Source organism: Zootoca vivipara, chromosome 2 (assembly GCF_963506605.1).
Source record: "Zootoca vivipara chromosome 2, rZooViv1.1, whole genome shotgun sequence".
In the NCBI taxonomy this organism is placed as follows: domain Eukaryota; kingdom Metazoa; phylum Chordata; class Lepidosauria; order Squamata; family Lacertidae; genus Zootoca; species Zootoca vivipara.
Window position 1 is genome coordinate 102,248,884 of NC_083277.1, and position 22,224 is coordinate 102,271,107.

Consider the following 22,224-nt stretch of genomic DNA (forward strand, 5'->3'; position numbering starts at 1 on the left):
GTGTCGCGGGGTCTCCGAGCTCTGCTCGCTCACCCTCCACCTCCTTCCCGTCGCTCTAGCTTCTGGCTAGCGGTGCCCGGCGGCGTCCGCCTCGGCAGCAGCAGCAGCACCAGCTTGGGCGCAGCGGCACTCGCCAGTTCCCTGGTGCACACCGGAGGCTTTGTGGGAGGCTGCTGGGTGCAAGCGGTGGGTGCCTTCCCCGTGCGGGATCTGGCCAGCGGTGCAGAGCTGAGCCGGGTAGCGGACAGCGGGGCGGCGGAGGTGCAGGCCGCGGTGAGAGCCTCATCAAACCTAAATCCGGCCCTGATATGAAGGGTGGGGTTTTTTGTTCTTTGTTTTTCATAAAACCCTGCCAGTCCGGCTGCCGTGTCCGGATCCCATCCCCCCCAAAGGCCAGTAACTCTGTGAAACGGGGGGGGGGGGGCGGGCACCAGAGGGACCTTTGCACCATGGCACCGGATGGGCTTAAGACGGCCCTGCCCCCAAACAAGCAGAAAGCCACCCAAACCGCAGCCGCTGCTGCGTGGGAGCCGAACCCTTCCCCCGCGCCGGATCGGCGTCATTAAATTTTTTCCAAAAATAAATTAGGAGAGTTGAAAACATCTCGTAAAACAATTGCCAAACACTGTGGTGCAAATGTAAATGAAAATGCAACCCTTGCGTCTTACGAGGTGGCTCAGCTTGTTGCTAAATGTGGGAAAATAATGGACTCAAAGGACAGATTTAACTCATCTCATTAAGAACTGAAAATTAAAACTAACTGTATACTGATGGAGTACTCTGTTGTAACTAAAAAGACTCTTAATTTGGCTCTCACTTTTTAATTTTAGGATTAGGAATTAATGGGGGTCCTTGTCACAATAGCAGCTCGATGAGGGGTCCTCGAGAAAATTTTGTTGGGAACCCCTGTGCTGTGGGAAGCATGAATACGCAGGTTATAAGAGACCTTTTTGAGAATGGCAAGCCAATTAGCAGAGAAAACAATGTCACAATGATGCAGCGGTACAGAAGAAATTGGATGCATGCGGTCCAAGTACAAAGCTTTTCTAGCATATTGGAGAAAATGTCGTGAATTCACAAAAGTTTGAAAGTGTTTGTAAGTATGTGCCTCCAGCAAGCTGACCAGGAAAAAAAGAGAACAGTTTCACTAATTAATAACCTATTTGTTGAGGGTTTTTTGTTGTTGTTGTTTTCAAACTAGGGGATTAGAAATGGTGTGGGAGACAGACTAGGGTCAGTTATTTGAGACTCAGCTTGGGAGGTTGTATAGAGAGGAACACCACCCTTCCAAACAGCTTAGTTAAATGAATGCATTTTTCACACAATCAACCAAGTGAAAGGGCAAGTGAAAGCAAGTATCTTGGACGACGCCATGATAGTTAAAGCCTACTTTCTGTTTCCCTTGTAGCTACATAACCTGATGGTGCACCTTCCCAAAAAGTCACCTGCAGCGAACCAAAACTCTTAGATAAGGCACCTACGCACACAACAAACAGCCACTGCTCAATCTATAGAACTCTGCCAAGGCACTTTGCCGCAAAACGATGACACAATTTCTTCCTTCTTCATTTGGGCGACCTACTTTACTGACCTACTTTTTAATGAGTGGGGAAATCATAAAAGGCATCGCGGGCACTCGTCATCAAATGCCGTTTTAAGCGAAGCAGTTTGGCACGGCAGATTTTGGTGGAAAGGCACCAGCTCCACCCCTTGAGGCATGCATGGGAAATTGATAAGCACTTTCTGCTCAATGGAAGAGAAAGTGGGTGGCTGCTCCCTAGCTAGAAGTCTAGGGGAAAGAGTTGGCTCTGCACAGGTTGAGAACCCAGGTGTGTAAATGCAGAGGAACCACAGACAGAAAAAGAAGGATGAGTTTTAAGATTTGCAGTGACACAGGGAAGGAAAAGCATAGTAGTGAATGCTGGGAACATCAGCTGCTTTCTCTATGGCTCTGCACTTTATATATATACATATATATATATATATATGAGACAAGTATAGACAAACAGGAATAAAACACCAACACAGACTTTCTCCTGAGAATAACCAGCCCGACTGAACGTCCCAAAATACAGTTCCCCGAGCGATCTAGGCCCAGTCCTCTGTGGCAGCTTTGTAAATTTTAAGGTTTAAGTACTCCCATGCGCATTGCATTTACAAATATCAATTTTATTGTTGTATAAAGTGTCACATACCGTGTTTCTCATATTATAAGTCATGTCTTATATTTTTTTTTACTCAAGAAAATAAGCCTATGGCTTATTTTCGGGGGGTGTCTTATTATTTTTTTTAAAAAAATACAGTATGGTACCTCCCCTGTCCAGCGCCCGGAACTGGCTGCTGCTGCGCTGCTGGGCGCGTTGTCGGCGCTTCAGCAGGGCACGCTGCTGGGTCCCGCCGGGTCGGGGCTTCACGCGGCGCGCGCTGAGGCTCTTGCCGGATCCCGGCTCGGAGCAGCGCGCGCTGCGCCTCTTGCTGCATCCCGCCGCCGGGTTGGGGCTTGGAGCAGCGCCAGCGCCAAGCGCCAACCCAGCAGCGGGACCGGCGGGACCTGCAGCGCGCGCGACAGGAAGAGGAGGGACCAGCGAGTGGCAGCCGCGGCGGCCAATGAAGGCTCGGCCGGGTGTTTTTTGTCGTTGTAGCTGCGTCCCGCTGCGTCCCTCCTCTTCCTGTCGCGGCTCGGCGCCCGGAACTGGCTGCTGCTGCGCGCGTTGTCGGCGCTTCAGCAGGGCACGCTGCTGGTTCCCGCCGGGTCGGGGCTCCACGCGGCGCACGCTGAGGCTCTTGCCGGGTCCCGCCGCCGGGTCGGGGCTTGGAGCAGCACGCACTGCGGCTCTTGCCAGTCCCACCGCCGGGTCAGTGCTTGGCGCGGTGCATGCTGCTGGACATTTTGGAGGGGCAGCAGCAGCCGGTTCCGGGCGCTGACAGGCATCTTCCTCTTCCATGGCGCCATCCAGACCTGCTCCCACCACTACGGCTTATTTTGGGGGTATGTCTTATATTTCTTCAACTCAGGAAAATCCTGCCATGGCTTATTTTGTAGGGATGACTTAAAATATGAGAAACACGGTATATGTTATGTTCCTTGGATCTGTTCTTCCAAAGGGACTTTTTAAAGAGCTGATCTTTGACCGTATTCTATTATATTCTATTCACCAATTAGGAAATCGAAAATGCCTTAGAAAATACAAGAGACAACAAATGGACAGCTAAAAGCACCAGGTGAGCAGTACTCTGCAACTTAACCCTCCATATGTAATCCTGAAAGCGGCTTTGAACCATCCGTCGTGGGGACAACCTTTGTTCACAGAACAGCTTCTGAGCTAAGTCCATATATCCTGATTTCCACCTGTTCATTATTCACCACTTCTAGTGGGTCCCAGATTCTCAAAGGCCATGCTTGCAAAACCTCTGACATCAGCTATTCATGCACAGCAGTTCACCATTTATCAATATGCTCCCTTCCTTCCTTTCTCAGACATCCAGGTGTACGCTTCATGTATAGACTGAAGGAGGCTCCAGCCTACAAACGTTCGGGACACAATGATTTTGCTAGCCGCTGGGGAGCCGAAGGATTCACCTCTTCTTCCTCTCCACCCTACCCAACCCTGCAGTTGTTGCTGGTCTTTAAAAGCACCAATTGCCCACAATTCCAAAGAAATAATTGGTCTCGTAGTGTTAAATATGCACAGTTGAGACAAAGTCTTTCCCAACAGATGCTTAGCGACTGTTCCATGAAAATGCTGAAACTCAGCCAGCAACGCCACCCTTTTCACAATACAGCCAGCTGGGTTCCCCAGGGCAATTAGCTTTATGTGGGAGGTGCATGCTGTCAGCCGAGATGATGGGAGCAAAAGATAGAAAGAATCTCTCCCACCCACCACCCCCATAAATCCTCCTATAGCTTCACAATGGGATAATCATATATGTAACCAAGAGCTGCTACACACAGTACTGAAATTTAGCATCACCTAAATGCAGCAAATACTTTGGCCACCTCATGAGAAGAGAAGACTCCCTGGAAAAGACCCTGATGTTGGGAAAGATGGAGGGCACAAGGAGAAGGGGACGACAGAGGATGAGATGGTTGGACAGTGTTCTCGAAGCTACGAACATGAGCTTGACCAAACTGCGGGAGGCAGTGGAAGACAGGAGTGCCTGGCGTGCTCTGGTCCATGGGGTCACAAAGAGTCGGACACGACTAAACGACTAAACAACAACAACAACAAAGTGCAGTAAAGAAATATTCATCTGGCATGGAATATGGGTCAGGAAAACCATTGGGTTTAGTGGCAGGGAGGCAGTTGCTGCTAACCTAAGTTTAATGTAAATAATAATAAATACCCTGTCCATCTGGCTGGGTTTCCCCAACCACTTTGGGTGGCTCACAACAGAGGACTTGGAGGTGAGTCTCTGCCTGTTTGTTTGTTTTTTAAGTTTTAATTAATAAACATAACAGGAAAAAGGACAGATAAATTAATAAAAATTAATAAAAATAGCAATAAAGCAAAATTAATTCAAAACAAACAAAACCCACTACCTGCAATACGATTCTTCCATCAATCCTACTTTAACATATGAATTAATATAGGCAGTCCAAACAGGTATCTAAACGAAACTGATGATTCTATGCTGTGCGTTCAAATGTTAGCAAAGAGAACTTCAAACTACTGGGTGGGTAGAGGTTTGGCCACCCAAAGAAGGGTCACCTAGTACAACCCTCTGCAATGCAGGAATCTCAACACGTTTGAAACCATTCTGGACCCTGCTTAGCTCTGCAAACTTGCTAGCAGTTTTATCACTGTGCCACTTGTTTTAAGATTCTTCGCCACCGTAAACACTCACAGAAAACCTACTTTTGTTGTCCATCCATTAGTCCCCCATACTACAGGAGTGCTCCAAAATCCACAAATCACAAGTATTTCTCAGAAACAAAGTAGATAGAAATAAACATTTCTGAGCAGAAAGAAAATACCACAGGACTTGTCCCCACATTAGATGCCAACGTCACATGTACCGGTAACTTAGCCCCAAGTTTCCAACACACTGTATGCACAGAACTAGGATTTCAGCAGCCCCAATTTGACACAGACAATCTCCGAGTTTCACTGTAGGTAGGACTTAAAACGCATCCTAGAATTGCACCAAATGCTTAGAGAGGAAGGCATTTCATTTCTGGGGAAAGGCACCCGATTCCACTGGATAGTTCAGCGGAAGAATCCATTCTCAGAGCACCACGCTCTTGTCTGCATACTTGTTGATGCAAAAAAGCAGAAGACTGAATTGTCACAGCAATTAATGGCATTAGTAATAACTTTTGTGGTGCATGGAAATACATTTCCGTGGCCAAAGGGGCTTACATAATGCCAGTTAATAAGGAAATCACACCCGAGGAACTCATTTACAACTACTAATAAAAGCCCAATTATCACTGCTATTATTCCAGTGGATTTACCCTTGCAATACCAAAGAGATTTATGTCCACTGTTGAGAGCAACAAGAAGGAGCTAGCGGTCCTTATTTACTCCAAGTATCGTTGAAATCGTATTGGTTCCCTAGGCTCCTGGGTTCAAATCCCCTACACAGCCAGGAAACACACACCAGTTGGCCTTGGGCAAATGTAATGGTCTCAGTTCACAGAGTTGTTTTGAGGATACTGTCCTGAGCCCGCGAGATAAGCCAAGGAAAGAGCATAAATAACAATAATGGATGTGAGCATGTTTCTACCAGCAGGTCAAGGCCGGATTACAATCCCAAAGCAAAGACCCTCGGGTTTCTCCTTCATCTCCGTTTCAGAGCATTCTGCAGTGTGCTACTAAGAAACCTTCAGCAGGGCATATCCAGTCATTTCTATGGGATGGCAAGAGGGAGCGCACTACACCAGATGCTTAAAATTGCTCCCCAAACTACATTCCCACACGCTCCAACATTTCTCTGATGAAACTAGGGACATCATGTTATGTTATGTTGGTTGGGTTTCTACATTTCTCATCTTTCTGGCAGGCAGCAATTCAGCAGGTGGGAAATATTTCCTTTCCATATTGTTCTTGGATGGTTTGCAGTGACTGACAGATTCATTTGGTCATTGCAATGGATTGCTTTGAACTCATTTCTGCACCAAGTAAATTTTATTCCCCTCTATTTTGTCCTTTATTTTGCCTGACCTGTCCCGTATTTTGCCCAACCAAAAGTGGCAACCCGAAGCTGCACCCTCCCCTCCTTTGCTGCCAAGCGCAATGCCCCCTTTGCCCCATCTCCTACTCCTCTCTCCTGAAGGCACTTTGCAAAGTGTCGCCACCAACAGCAGGGAGCAACATCGATCCCACAGCTCCTGTCACCATTTGTGACTGCTTAGATGTTTGCTTGTAAGGGACACGGGTGCCGCTGTGGTCTAAACCACAGAGCCTAGGGCTTGCCGATCAGAAGGTCAGCGGTTCGAATCCCCGCAATGGGGTGAGCTCCCATTGCTCGGTCCCGGCTCCTGCCCACCTAGCAGTTCGAAAGCACGTCAAGTGCAAGTCGATAAATAGGTACTGCTCCGGCGGGAAGGTAAACGGCGTTTCCGTTCGCTGCTCTGGTTCGCCAGAAGCGGCTTAGTCATGATGGCCACATGACCCGGAAGCGAGATGAGCGCTGCAACCCCAGAGTCATCCGCGACTGAACCTATTGGTCAGGGGTCCCTTTACCTTTTACCTTAGATGTTTGCCTATGAAAACAAAGCTCTATACCACTTTTGGAAAACAAGAGGGCATGCCTGCACTCTCCACATCTACACTTAAGATCCAGTAACAGTTTTCAGTGCTGAGGACCGCATGCCAGGCTGTGGGTCAGAGACAAAAGGAGGCATTTCCACCTCTGTACAGTGAGATAGTTTTACACTCTCACACAGCCTTCTGGGGCATTATCAGACTATTCCAGCCAGGCCAACACACTCAGTGATTGTGTAAAAATAATAATAATAATAATAATAATAATAATAATAATAATAATAATAATACATTTTGTGTTTTTATATTGTGATTTTATCTTGAGACCTGTGGGTATAGGGTGGTACCGGTATATAAATTTCAACAACAATGATAACATTAATTAATAATAATAATAACAATAGCAACAGTAATAATGTTGTTGTTGAAATTTATATACCACCCTATACCCACAGGTCTCAAGATAAAATTACAATATAAAAATACAAAACAAAAAACAAAAGCAACACAATCACCCCCTCCCAACACATTTTAAAGACATTGGATTATTTAATGTATTTTTAGTTGTTGCTGTTGTTTTGGAAGCCGCCCAGAGTGGCAAAACTCCCTGGGGAGAGCATTCCACAGAAGAGGAGCCACTGTAGAGAAGGCCCGTTCTCGTGTTGCCACCCTCCGCACCTCTCAGGGTCCAGGTACTATCTTCCAGGACTATCTCAACAGTCCTGACAACAGTCCTGTAAGACAGACCACACATTAAGAATCCTACCTTACCTATGGGGGAAACTGAGGATGAGAGGCAGCAGTTTGCCAAAAAGCAAAGTTAATGACAGAGGTGAGATCTGACTGGTCAGCTTCCCACTCACAGCTTGTTAACACGTTTTGGCCAAGACAATAGAAAGCTCATCCATGGAAACACCACGCAGGGTAACAATACAGAAGCAAGCATCCTTGACTCCTTCAAAGTAGTGTCCCCAGCAGTCCATCTGGATTAATGTATAGGTCTGTGTGTGGTAGCTGTTTTTGTCTGTGTGCGGTAGCTGTTTTTGAATCATGATACCAATGCAATTGGGGACCCATGTGGTGCTGTGGGTTAAACCACTGAGCCTAGGGCTTGCTGATCAGAAGGTCAGCGGTTCGAATCCCTGTGACGGGGTGAGCTCCCGTTGCTCAGTCCCAGCTCCTGCCAACCTAGCAGTTCAAAAGCACGCCAAAGTGCAAGTAGATAAATAGGTACAGCTACAGCGGGAAGGTAAACGGCGTTTCCGTGTGTTGCTCTGGTTCGCCCAGAAGCGGCTTTGTCATGCTAGCCACATGACCTGGAAGCTGTACGCCGGCTCCCTCGGCCAATAATGCGAGATGAGTGCCGCAACCCCAGAGTCGGTCACGACTGGACCTAATGGTCAGGGGTCCCTTTACCTTAACCAATGCAATTACCAATTACAACAAAGAACATTGCATCGCCTTAGAGCAGCCTTTCTCTGCCTTGAGTCCCTAGATGCTCTTGGACTAAAATTCCCACCATTCCTAGCCAGCATAGCCAGTGGACAAGGATGATAGTTGTAGTTCAGTAGCATCTGAGGATCCAAGTTTGAGAAAGGCTGCCTTAGGGACTAACACATTTAATATGGCCCAAGCTTTCACGAACCAGTCGAGCTGATCAGAAGCATGAAGTACTAGAGAGTTGGAAGCCATGAGGTCAGAAGGAAGTGACGTTACGTAAGGTTATTAGTGGGGAATAATTTCTACTCCCGTTCTCACGAGGCAGGGATTTTGAAATCTTTATGAGAGTAAACATCTCAAAAATTAACTTTTGCCTCTTTCAAACCCAGCGTTCTCCAGGAGGAAAACAACCCCCTTGGAAGAGCTCAGCTGTTGACTCAGTGGCCAGCATCTCTGAACCCCTTCACCCTAAACAGCAACATGTTTTTGTGTGTCCCCCCCCCAAAAAAGCCTTCTTCTTAATCCTTATTTGCTGACACTGCCACACAGGTCTCAGAAAGGGGCTAAAGGGTGCAGAGGGTTGCATAAATCCGTGGGCGCTTAACAGAGATTATTACTGGTTAACTTAGGACAACGCCTCCATTTCTGTTGTTCTGCTTATCCCTCTGGAAGTGGCAGGTTCCTCCACTTCCCAGGAATGTACGTTCTCAGCATTTCCGGTTCACGCCAGAGCAGTTCAGCTGTTCCCCACGTGAAGCCTGTGCCAGTTTTGGGTTTGGCCATCAACGTCCCTCTCCAGGCGGATCTTAAAAAGGGTCCCAGAAGAACAGCAGGCACTGTTACGTCCTCTTACCTCAACATCACAGGACTCGTGGCATTTGCTGGGATCTTCCCTGCCCAGTAGGCAAGCGTGGGGACGCGGTGACCCCCTTCCCAGGTCGTTTGCTTTGCTGAGCTCCCGCCTGCGAAATTTAAATGGAGAAAATGTATTTGCAGAGGCCCGTCTCCTAGGAGAGTTCCCAAAGAGACAAGATCGCAAAACAAAAGCTAAATAGTTAAGAGACAGGGGGACAAGTTCTCTCTTTTTAAAAAATGAGACAAGCAATCCAATAATGCGGTAGTGAAATTGTGCTAGCCCAAAACAGTGCATAACATAAATGACACAGCAATTCTAATGATCTCATCAATTCCTTCCTCCACACTGCTTCAGTTTATTCAGCACTGGCAACAGCAGAATGCAAGGCCTATTCAAGGTTGAATCTGGTATATTTTAAGCTTTTTCAACAGGCACAGGTTGGGGACGGGGGAGACACTCCTGAAGATTATAAATGTTTACAAAGTACTGGTGCGGCACATAGCATGCTAAGCTTGAGCTCCATCCTGGCTGGATTGGCCGAATTTGGGTTAAGTCATCATGGTCTCGCAGCCACAGTAAGCTTCCTTCAGGACTAGCTGTGAATGCACACGAGACAATAACTTGGTGTGAACAAAAAATGTGATGTCACATCATCTACATAAAAGCCCAGTACAGTCGTACCTTGGAAGTCGAACAGAATCTGTTCCAGAAGTCCGTTCTGACTTCCAAAACGTCCGGGAGCCCTGTCGGACGTTTGGCTTCCAAAAATAGTTTGCAAACCGGAGCACTCGCTTCCGGGTTTGCGGCGTTCGGGAGCCAAAACGTTTGAGAACTAAGCTGTTTGAAAACCAAGGAACGACTGTGTGGCTGATAGATGGGGGTAGGGAAGCAAGTGCAAATCCAGCCTGCGGTGGACTCTGGAGTCACTGCCAGGACAAGGGGCAGAGCAGGGAGGGAATGACAGCTGTGGCTGAGAGGACGAAGCAAGGACAGGCTTGTCGGAGAGTGGGCTTGGCCCGCTCTGCCTTAACACAAAGGAACACAGGAAGCTGCCTTAGACAAAGTCAAAAGTTCATCTGGTTTTTTATTGTCCACCTTGGAGTGGCAGCGGCTTCCCCAAGATTTCAGAGAGAAGTTTCTCCCAGTCCTACTTGGAGACGATGGGGGTTGCATCTGGGACCCCTAGCACGTACACTCGCAGCAGCAGCAAAAGCATGGCTTGAGAGACAGTGCAGCTGACAAGGGGAATCTACTAGGATGAAGAGAGGTGGGTGAGAAGGCCGACCTCTGATCAAGGAAATGCAAAGGTTCTCCGATGACAACAAAAAGAACTCATGGAGCAGGTGCCCCGCCTTAAAAACTTTTTAACCCACTTTCAAGATTTAGGAAGAACACCTTCGCCTTCCATTGTACTTTTTATAAATAGTTTCAAAAGCCGCACAGCTGTTTTCAACCACTGGAACATCCACATTTTTTTCTCCTTGCCTAAGTCGGATAGGAGGCATACAGGAAACACTTTAATTGATTCCGATTCAGTTCTGCTTGCACATCTAGTCCTCAGGGGCTAGACAGAGATGGGCTTGTCTGTGCTTTGTTTGCCCAACAAGATTTGGAAATGTTTGGTACATGGAGCTGTTACATCCACACTGCATAAACATTTATATAACCATGTCAGACCGTGCTGTTTTGTTTAAAAATGATTTCTCCTGCTGTTGCTGCTGCTGGCAAATTGTTTCTATCTAACAAAATGTATAAGCTGCTTGATTGCGGCAAAAATCTCTTAAGCGGTTTACAGGAAGTTTCAAAATTACCTGTACAGTTTTAGATATTGAAAAACAATTGACATAAAAATATATTAGGACACATTGTTTTCAGCAGGCCCTGGAAACAGTACAGGGAAGGTGTCTGCCTCGTGTCAACAGGCAGGGAGCTCCTGCCACACTAAAAAGACTGATTTCTTACAATTGTAAGCAGCTTCTGAAAGCAGCTCTGTTTAGGGAAAATTTTAATGTTTGATCTTTTACCGTGTTTTTAATATTCTGTTGGGAGCCGGCCAGAGGGGCTGGGGAAACCAATAAATGAATTTATTACGATTATGATTATTAATTGTGGGAGGGGAATTACGCAGTCCCTGTAATGGTGCCAGTTCCGCAGATCAGAATAGTGGAATGGCCACAAAAGGGCTTCAGGTACCAACAGTGACACCTTGAATTTGGCCTGGTAACAAGCGGGCAACCGGTGCCATTCTCGAAGCAGAGGTGTGGCATGCAAACAATCACTCGCTCCTGTCAGCAACTGTGCTGCAGCATTCTGAATTAACTGCAGCTTCTGCATCACAGACCCCTGGCTTTGATTGGGTTATGCAGGCTGCTTGACCAATGAAGGCTCTCCCTACCCCAATGTGGATCCCTGATAGACGACGACAAGTATCCACCAACAGCATACGAATCAATATGGCTAACCTGATTCAAACACAACCATGGGCGCTTTCCGCCGCCCGGGGCAGCACCAGGGGCGTGGATGCGCAGCATTGCCACGCACAACGCATGTGCCATACGCAGTGGCTCTGCACATGCATGCTACGCAACGGAGCCACTGGCAAACCTCAGCGCCATACAGGGATTCCGCCGCCCGGGATCCTCCGCTTGCGGAGCCGTGAGCGGAGGATCCCAGTGCTAGAGGAGCGTCGCCAGCAAGCCGCGGAGCGAAGTTTTAAGAAAGCCTCGCTCTACAGCTTGCTCGCTCACTGGCTTAGCGTGCGCTTTGCTTGTTCCTGGGCGAGGGGCAGGCCAGGGAGGGGCGTCAGCGGCCCCCCGCCCCGTCGCCCACACTCTGTTGAGTGACATGTGAAGCAGCCAATGGAGCCTCCATTGGCTGCTTCACATGCCACTCAACAGAGTGGCGCGGAGGCAACCGGCAACATCGGGGCCTCTCTGCGATGGCGGTTGCGCTGAGGCAGCGGCGGCCATCGTCGGTGGAGAGGGGGCACTGCCCCCCCCAGAGTGGAGCCCAGGGTGCCCCACCCCTATCACGCCCCTTGCTACGCCCCTGCACCCACCCACCCCACTCACACATGAAAACGAAGTTCACCACAGCCAACAACAAACAAACAACCAAACCCAAGCCAGGCTTCCTCAACCTCAGCCCTCCAGAGGTTTTGAGACTACAATTCCCATCACCCCTGACCACTGGTCCTGCTAGCTAGGGATCATGGGAATTGTAGGCCAAAAGCATGCGGAGGGCCGAGGTTGAGGAAGCCTGCCCTAGGCCAACCCCAATCTCTCTCGCCAGCAAAGGAACACAAGCGAATAGTAAAGAGAACCTGCACAAGCGAAGCGGACACAAAACCCCACACATATACATTAAGTAAAATAGAAACATTGCCACCCAGCCCCAACTCCACCCACCACGGCCCCCTCCACCTCTTTCTCCCTTTTCTTCCTAATGTAACACCAATGTCTCAACAAATGAAACTGATCTGTAAAAAATGCATCTTGGAAAAAGAGACATTGCACATACTTTTGTAAACCAAGAAATCTTTAATTAAAAAAAACATTTTTAAAAAAATGAATGGTGGAAGTGCCGTGTTTCTCCAAAAATAAGCCATACCCCGAAAATATATGCCATACTCCGAAAATAAGCCATACCCCAAAAATAAGCCATAGTGATAGGCAGTAGGTTAAACTGTACCATACTTAATAAAAAAAATAAGACATCCCCTGAAAATAAGCCACCGTGTTGTTGTTTTTTGAGGAAAAATAAATATAAGACGGTGTCTTATTTTTGGAGAAACACGGTAGGTAAAGTTGCCCCCAATGCAATCATGGTTGAGGCCCTGATCTCCACCTTACACAACTGATACGCTCTGGGGAAGGGAGGGAGGAAGTCAAATAGGATTAGAGCACTTTGAACTCAATTTCCCCCCTGGCCCCACCCTCTAACACAGTGTTTCCCAAACTTGGGTCTCCGGCAGTTGTTGGACTACAACTCCCATCATCCCTGGCTAGCAGGACCAGTGGTCAGGGATCATGGGAACTGTAGTCCAGAAGCAGCAGGCGACTCAAATTTGGGAAACAGTGGCAATACCCAGCCTCTATGTACTAACTGGAAAACTATACCTTCCTGGCCTAGGTTTGGATATAGCTGCCTAAAACCCCGGCAACACATTCAAGCTGAAGACAGAGAAATGAGATATTTGCTGCTTTCTGTTGTGGCTACATTGGCTAATTGTTTTTGTTTGTTTGCTTTTTGTTTAATGGAAAAGCTTTGCTTTGCAAATAGGCTAAATGAAACAAACTCAATTCAAGTGACGGCCTCCCCCTACCCTTCCAAAATAAAAAACGATGAGTGCTTGTTGACAAGCTCATTCACCCTTCTTCCCCAAAGCAGTAAACACCAAGGGTACACATTGCACCAGCCCTAATAAGGGGCTTTTTCTGGACCAACTCTCTCCTGAGGTGCACATCCACGCAAAATAACACAGGCCTGTGGCATTTATTTCAATAATCAAATGTTATGCAAGCATCCTGTTGCATTAAATTACAAAGGCCAAGGCTTCTGGGGGGAAAACTGACGGAGGAGAGAAAACAGAATGTTTCCTTGTAAGGAAGAGGGGGGTGGGGGTGGACAAACCCAAATACACACCCTGGAAAGGCCAAAAATGGAAAATTACCAGGGCATGGGATGTCACACGATCTTTCTGCATGCATGCCTTTTTGCCAGGGAACATATTGAGATACTTTCTGGAGGACTTTAGGGCTTGTCTATAGCTCATGCAAACATTGTAAGACTCCCCCCCCCAAAAAAACACACTCAAGTTCATTCCTGCTGTTGGTGAGTTTGCCATTTCAGAGGGGTGATTTTCAACCAATTCCAAATAGGGCTGCACTACTTCTGAAGGACGAGGTTCACAGGCTAGGGAAGGAGCCCTGTTGGTTGGTCTGCAGCAGAGCTTAGCGCACCTGTTGTGGCCACTTATGGATGGAGATCACCTGGCTATGTCTCTTATATTCTGGTAGCCTTCAGATTGGACCACTGCAACATGCGGTACATGCTGCTTCCTTTGAAAATGCAGGTGGCTACACAGCTGCAAAAGACCAGGCGTTGGGGTTATATTTATATATTTATATTGCTGGTGTTGAAAACACCGGCTCCCAATCTGTTTCCAATATCAATTCAAAGTGGCTGGTTCGCCACACCAGAGTACTAATATAGGGTGGCAATGACCAGGGCCAGAATAATCCTGGTCAGGCCCTAAGAGCAAGAGGAACTCCATTTTGTATATTCAATTCTAAATCTCTCTGCCTCTGATAGAAAGCAAACGGGCACAGCATGTTTGCACATCTAATGCAAAGATCTAACCACACACAGCACTTCTAAGAAATCCTAGCATAAACCACAAGAGCAAGAGGATGCAGCCCACCGCAAGTTCTAAGTAGGGCACAACCACAATTGTGCCTGTAAAATTCCACATAGACACGTGTATGAAGGTACCAGGTACATAACGCCACCTAGTAGAGTTGGGCGGGTGACTTTGCATCTTGGGGTGCTCTCTCTTGATTGGTTGATGAAGTACTGCAGAAAGGCTGATCTTCACTCTGTCAAAAAGGTATAAAAGCACTCTGTGTATGCCCACGGGTCAGGCAGAATGAGAAACTCATTCTCACTGCCACCATTTATTGCAATAAATGTTTTAATAAATCTGTTTTATAATATGTACAATTGCCTGAGATTTCGTCTGGTCAATTTGGGAAGCCAATCATCCATATAACATTTCTGGAGACCTTACACTAACTGACCATCTTCGCCCATACCCAATCACCATGGCTGTCCTCAGACACTTTCTCCCCCGCTTCCGGGGTCAGGCAATTATAACTCCCACCATCCCTGACCATGTGCCCCACTGGCTGGGGCTGATGGGATTTGCAGCCCAAAACACCTTTCCTCCCCTCTCCAGAATTTCAGCTTTTCCCAATTTTACCTGGAGGTGCTGGGGATTGAACCTGGGACCTTGGGCATGCCAAGCATGTGTTCTACCACTCATCCATAGTCCACCCCATGGTTCTGGGAAGCAGGACAGGAAGACTACAGCCCTCTCCTGTTGTTGGTTCCAGACTTCCAACATCAGGCTTTCAGTAGTATGCTTCCTTTGAATCTGGAGCTTCCATCTAGCCATTACGACTAACAACCATTAATACCATAATCCGCCGTGAATTTATTTAATCTACTTTAAAGCCCTCTGAGCTATTGGCCGTCACATCTTGTGGCAGCACATGTTATGCCTTATGTTTGAAGATGTGATATATCTTATAATGTGTAAAGAAGGAACAACTAATGTTGCCGGACTACAAATCCCATCATTCCTTGGCCACTGGACAGCATGGGGTGGGGCTGATGGAACTGGGATCCAATATCACGCAGAGGTTCTTTACCCTTGTGATATAGTGAGATGCCGGGTTGAAATATGGCTCTTAGAGATGCAAACTGGTTAACTAATTTCTGGAAATAGATGAGAAGTTAAGTCGTATGGCCAGAGAGGAAGTTTTAGAAGTAGGGAAGGGATTTTAAATGAAGACAGCAAAGCCTTGGGACTGTGAGTTCTGCGGCAGCTTTTTATCATAAATGTCAGACCATTCCTTTCTATATTTGGAAACGGACAGGAAACATATGTGGAAATAGCTGCTGCTGCTGCTCCCAAAGAGCAATAGGGGAAATATGACTTCACACACACACACACACACACACACACACACACACACACACACGGTGTACTAGAAGCAGGAATGAGCTACTTCACGGTGTGGCCTCCTGCCTACCTCAACATAAATAACCCCACCAATGCAAAAGAGACACACAGATGCGGATCTGATCAGAGAGATCTTTACAATGAGAGAGATGTTTTCAAAGGCATGAAAAACAAAGGGAGCCTCTTGGGGAACTTGGCACCTCTTAGAAAATAAACTAACGTTTCAGTGAAACCAAATACAGATAAATGGAACAAGCAGGCAGAGTTGCGCCAAAGTGAACACCTTGGAGCCTCTGTATTCTGTCAGAGAGCATAAATTCCACCGATCGGACTCGGTCAGCACTGCAGGCTGCTAGTTAGTTTTGGGGCATTTTTGATGAGCTCACAGCACAGTTGTAATTGATCCCAGTAAAAATCCCAGTTTCCCAAAGCTGCTACCGGAGGGAAATCACTACTGTTACTAATTAAGAGATTAGCAACTTCTTAAATTAGAGATTAGCAACTTCTTAACACTGAAAGATCTACATTGGCTCCCAGTACGTTTCTGAGCACAGTTCAAAGTGTTGGTGCTGACCTTTAAAGCCCTAAATGGCCTCGGTCCAGTATACCTGAAGGAGCGTCTACAACTCCATCATTCTGCCCGGACACTGAGGTCCAGTGCCGAGGGCCTTCTGGCGGTTCCCTCGTTGTGAGAAGCCAAGTTGCAGGGAACCAGGCAGAGGGCCTTCTCGGTGGTGGCGCCCGCCCTGTGGAACGCCCTCCCAACAGATGTCAAAGAGGAAAACAACTACCAGACTTTTAGAAGACATCTGAAGGCAGCCGTGTTCAGGGAGGCTTTAAATGTTTAATCCATTATTGTATTTTATTTTTCTGTTGGTAGCCGCCCAGAGTGGCTGGGGAAACCCAGCCAGATGGGCGGGGTATAAATAATATATTATTATTATTATTATAAGAGATTTTTGGCCTATTAAGCAACACATAAAAGCTTTAAACAAATAAAGAAGGGCCAGATTAATGAACCCAGTTGTTGCACTTGTGAGAGCCAGCACAACAAGACCCGCTAGGACGGCAAGACTTTCCTCCTCCTCTCATCCCTCACCCCTGTGCACCCTGCGTCCCTCTCTAATCTTTTTTGGGAAGGGCAGGAGAAACACCAGAACAGTGTATGGGGAAAGGAGAGGGGTATCACTCCAGTAGACAAGCAGAAATGCTTATGGAGTGATCTACTCAGCACGATGCTGAATTCCAATGTGTAGGAATCCAATTTGTGTGTGCTCTCCTCTTCCAACTGGTCTCATAATTTCCTAACACTGATTCCCAGATGTTTCCAATATGGGTGACATAGTACAGAGGTATCTTGCATGTGCCTCATTTAGGACTGACTCATCAAAACCTCCTCCCTAGCGGAAAAGGCCATAATAATAATAATAATAATAATAATAATAATAATAATTTATTATTTATACCCCACCCATCTGGCTGGGTTTCCCCAGCCACTCTGGGCGGCTTCCAACAGAAAAATAAAACACAGTAATTTATTAAACATTAAAAGCCTCCCTGAACACGGCTGCCTTCAGATGTCTTCTAAAAGTCTGGTAGTTGTTTTCCTCTTTGACATCTGTTGGGAGGGTGTTCCACAGGGCAGGCGCCACCACCGAGAAGGCCCTCTGCCTAGTTCCCTGCAACTTGGCTTCTCGCAACGAGGGAACCGCCAGAAGGCCCTCGGTGCTGGACCTCAGTGTCCGGGCAGAATGATGGAGGTGGAGATGCTCCTTCAGGTATACTGGACCGAGGCCATTTAGGGCTTTAAAGGTCAGCACCAACACTTTGAATTGCGCTCGGAAACACTGCATGGCTGTCATTTCAGGACAAAGCAGGGCATGGATCCTATTCTCCTAATGAAATAAAAAAAATGATGGCAGGAGATCACTTTCACCAGCGTTCCTTATATATAACAACAGGGTCCCAATATCTGCCCACTACATGGCATAAAAAGGGTAAGGAAAGAAACCAAGCTCCACAATGCATTAACAAACTTTGAACCCATGAGAAAAAGCGGGCCACTTCAAAATAAATCCAGATCACATCTCCAGTGCTGCTTTGCAGAGAATGAGAGAGAGAGACTGTCAGTATCTCTCCTAGCGATTTACAAACTGATAATAAACATATTTGGGTATTTATCTCTCTGTAAACAAGTGATGCTATTTTAAAGATAATCCCCGCTAAGAGGGCACTTGTCCATCAAAATTTGAACTTTGGCTAGTACATCAAAGTTAAAACTGGGAACACTGAAATTATTATCGAGTCCAAGGACTCCTCTCAAGTGGGAACTATCCCCAGTAACCGCAGGGACAGTGAGAATACGGGAAAATTTCCTCTTCTATGAATCCACCGGCAAGCACTTGAAAAACTGTGTTCAATGTTGTATGAGCAAATCTGAAAGTCCAAGATAGCTCAAACATGTATATAAGTAAAAGGCACTTTCTGATGTTCCAGTTGGTTGTTTAGGGTGGAGGAGCACTTTGTTTTGTCTGGCTTTGGGTGCGTACATTTTGCTACTTGAGCAGCACCAGCAGACCCTCCAAGTGTCCCTATTTTCCAGAGACAGACGCCATCCCAGTTTCTGATTTGATCCCGGAATGTCCCGCTTTTCCTTAGATGTCTCTATTTTCATCAGGGAAATGTTGGAGGGTATGGAGTTTTGCGGCCCTGGTGTCAAGGAGATAAATAACTATACAACCTTTAGAAGACGTCTGAAGGCAGCCTTGTAAAGCGAAGTTTATAAATGTTCAATGTTTTATTATGTTTTCTTATATGTTGGAAGCCTCTCAGAGTGGCTGGGGCAACCCAGTCAGATGGGTGGGGTATAAATAATAACATCATCATCATCATCATTACTACTACTACTACTATTATTGAGTAGGACGTCCCTATTTTCATCTGATAAATGTCAGAGGGCATGCACCAGTTTGTATTCTGTGAAATGGGTACTTTATGGTGCCTGTAACAATTTCTTCAACTTCCAAACGTGCCCCAACCCAAAAATGTTGGGGCCCCCTGATCTAAGTCTTCCATGGCAAGGGTGCTACAGCCAGTGAAGAAGGACGAGGTCAGTGCTATCGAACTGAAACAGAGGATACAGCCTAACTTCCCTTCCAGCTTTTTGCCTGAATTTTGATTAGGGAGCTTATAGAAAACAAGACCCTGATTTCTGCACAGGTGCTGCGAAAGAGCCAAACAAGCCTTAGAAACGAATGAGTGGCAGCAGTTACCTCTTCTTGTTTGCCATCTCCCCGTGTAGGGACCGACGCTGCCCGCATAGTCACACTTCTCAGCCCAAGGCCCGTTATCTCCTAGGAGGGAAAGAAAACTCCTTGTTTGAAAAACGGAACGGGAAAGCCTTTTTAATTCAAAACAAGGAGAGCTTGCAAGAAAGTTAATAGAGCATGCTTCTGTTCCCCATCCCACCCCTTCAAATGAACCTTAATATGTTAAGAAAGCTACTTACAAAGAATGATTATGGACAGTACAATAAGCTTCCTTTTAATATTGTTACTAATATAATGGCTTATACCGAGCTAAAAAAAAAGAAGAAGAAGCAAGAGTCACAAGAACATTCAGAAAACACCAGAGCAAAAGGGAGGCTTTAATTGCTGGCAAATGGCTTGTTTGTTTGCTTCTAAATGGGCTGGTACCCTTTTTCAGCCAGAGCGCATTTCCGGCACCTCTCAGGTGGGTGCCATTGTGGGCCACTGCTCCCCACACCTGCTCCGTGCCTTTGCATACTTCCAATAATAATAATAATAATAATAATAATAATAATAATAATTTATTATTTATACCCCGCCCATCTGGCCGGGTTCCCCCAGCTACTCTGGGCGGCTTCCAACAAAACACTAAAATACAGAAATCCATCAAACATTAAAAGCTTCCCTAAACAGGGCTGCCTTGAGATGCCTTCTAAAGGTCTGGTAATTGTTGTTCTCTTTGACCTCTAGTGGGAGGGCATTCCACAGGGTGGGTGCCACTACCGAGAAGGCCCTCTGCCTGGTTCCCTGTAACTTAGCTTCTCGTAGCGAGGGAACCGCCAGAAGGCCCTCGGCGCTGGACCTCAGTGTCCGGGCAGAACAATGGGGGTGGAGACGCTCCTTCAGGTATACCGGACCGAGGCCGTTTAGGGCTTTAAAGGTCAACACCAACACTTTGAATTGTGCTCGGAAACGTACTGGGAGCCAATGTAGGTCTTTCAGAAGCCCAAAACAAACATTTAAGTCAAAACAGAAGCTGGCCACCTTGCACGAGTCTACATGTTTTTGAGATCTGTGACTCCACCTAGCTCCTAGCCATTCCTAGCTGCCACTGGTCAAGCTACAGGATGGGACCAATTTTGTATTTTCTTTTCTTTAATCCGTCTCCTGTGTAGCGGCAGCGGGCCTCTGGATTCTTTATTTAAAGGTTACAAAGGATACAGAACAATCAGCAAAATTGATAGTAATTAACTTATCGACTGAGAATTGTAAGATAACTAAAGGCACCAGACAAGGTTGTATGCTGTCACCTTCATATTAGTTTTAGAAGTTTTGGTGCAAAGAATAATGTGTAATCAATAAATTAAAGGAATGTGGGTGGGACAGAGACAATACAAATTAAAAGCATTTGCAGATGGTGTGGTGATATCTGTAGAGGAACCAACAGAGCCAATTCCAAAAGCATTAGAAGAGATCAATTATTTTGGAGAAATAGCAGGTCCTAAAATTAATAAAGGGAAAATACCAGGCTCCTGGTAAAAAAACAAACCATGATTGATGAGAGTAAAAATAAATTACAAAATATGCCAGGGCTAAAGACTGAAAAGAAGGTTACGTATTTAGGCGCATGGTTAACAGCAAATAATATAAATCTATATAAAGATAATTATTTGAAAGACAACAAACTTTTTAGAAAGGAATGGAAGTGGTTTACTGAGTATTTACAAACTGTAAACAAATCAAGACATTGGCAGGATTATTGTAAAAGCCTGCAGTTTTAAAAATATATATGAATATAGACGACTAAAAGAATAAGTTAAGGCAATTTGGAGTATGCAGGGAAGGACGAAAATAAATGTAAGGAACTGCAGAAAGAGGGGGAAGGGAGTTGAAAATGTTAAAACTTGGTGTCAGGGGTCCTTCCGACAGGGAACCTCCCCCTGTCCTGTTGACCAGCACTTCGCCCAGTGAGAGCAGCAGCAGTGAGTCAGGTGGGAGGAATGAGGAAGTTAGCGGGATGGAGGAGGCAAAGCTCAGCGATGTTGGAGAGCCCTTGCACCGCCTTGACCAACAGGTGGAGGGGAGCAGGCAGCCCCTTCCGGCGCCCGAATTAAGGCGCGCCACTAAACATAAGGTCGGGAGGAGGCGTTTCGGGGTGCCTAAGCTCTTATGCTGGTCACGCAACAGGAAACGTCCACTCCCGGATTCTGCGAGTGACTAGGATTCTGCAGCAGCAGCCGGTTCCAGGCACCAAGGCAGCAGGCCGCTGGCTCAGCGCTCCGCAGCGCCGGGCGGAGCACAGCGACCTGGCCTCTTTTTTTTCTTTTTTGCCTGCCGCCCCGCCGCCGAAACCGGCAGCTGCAGAGCGGAGCGCTCCGCAGCGCCGAGTGCTCGGAGCGCCCTGCAGCGCTGGGCGGAGCGCAGCGGCCTGGCCTCTTTATTTATTTATTTATTTGCCTGCCGCCCCGCCACCGGAATCGGCAGCTGCAGAGAGGAACGCCCAGCAGCGCCGGGCGGAGCGCTGAGCCAGCGGCCTGCTGCCTTGGTGCCTGGAACCGGCTGCTGCTGCAGCGCCGCACAGAGCGCCCAGCAGCACCCCGAGCCAGCTGCCTGGCCCCTCCGAGGAGGCCTTAAGGTACAAGACATCCCCTGAAAATAAGACACCATGTGTGTTTTTGAGTAAAAAAAAGAATAAGTTGGTGTCTTAAAAAGGGGGAAACACGGTATGTACCTGTTCCTCCAGCATTATTGAAGCTAAGCAGTTGCAGACTTGGCCAGGTCCTTGGATGGGCGACCATGAGTAGCCTCACACAAGAACGGGACACAGCACTTGAGGAAATATTTTTAAGAACAGAATGTAATGTGCAGAGGCAAGGCATGAGTAGGCTATTCCGACCAATTAATCAAACTGAATGTCACTGACAGTCCCTTCTCTGCCACCTGAGGCTAGCTGGGGCTGATGGGAGTTGTGGGTCAAAACATCTAGAGGGCACTAGGTTGGCCAAGCCTGATGTGGAATCACAGAATTGTAGAGCTGCAATGCAGGGAAAGTGGGCCTTCCTTTATTGCCTGAAAGGTCCCCTCCTTACCCCACTGATGAAATGAGGCTTGAAAGAAGCATTCTATTACAGGCAACAGATTATAGGGTTCAATCTGGTTTACAGATAGGCTTATGGGCCCCAAAACATTGGCAGCCCCTGATGGAGTGTTATACAATTTATAAAGAGC

The 22,224-nt window shown here is 46.9% G+C and overlaps 1 protein-coding gene across 10 annotated transcripts in view; it reads right to left on the bottom strand.

Annotated features, from left to right (window-relative positions):
* The window catches only part of ARSG (arylsulfatase G), a 112,358-nt gene that overhangs the window by 27,696 nt on the left and 62,438 nt on the right, over nucleotides 1–22,224 (bottom strand). For 9 of the 10 annotated variants that reach the window (XR_009557209.1, XM_035104037.2, XM_060271972.1 and 6 more), the window contains 2 exons: nucleotides 19,021–19,101; nucleotides 9,001–9,109 (listed from right to left, as the gene is read on the bottom strand). Coding sequence is in view for 9 of the 10 variants with exons in the window: in XM_035104037.2 (XP_034959928.1) it covers nucleotides 9,001–9,109; nucleotides 19,021–19,101 (190 nt within the window). In the remaining variant the exon portion in view is untranslated. The remainder of the gene's footprint in view (nucleotides 1–9,000; nucleotides 9,110–19,020; nucleotides 19,102–22,224) is intronic. The other variant, XM_060271973.1, reaches the window with a different exon arrangement.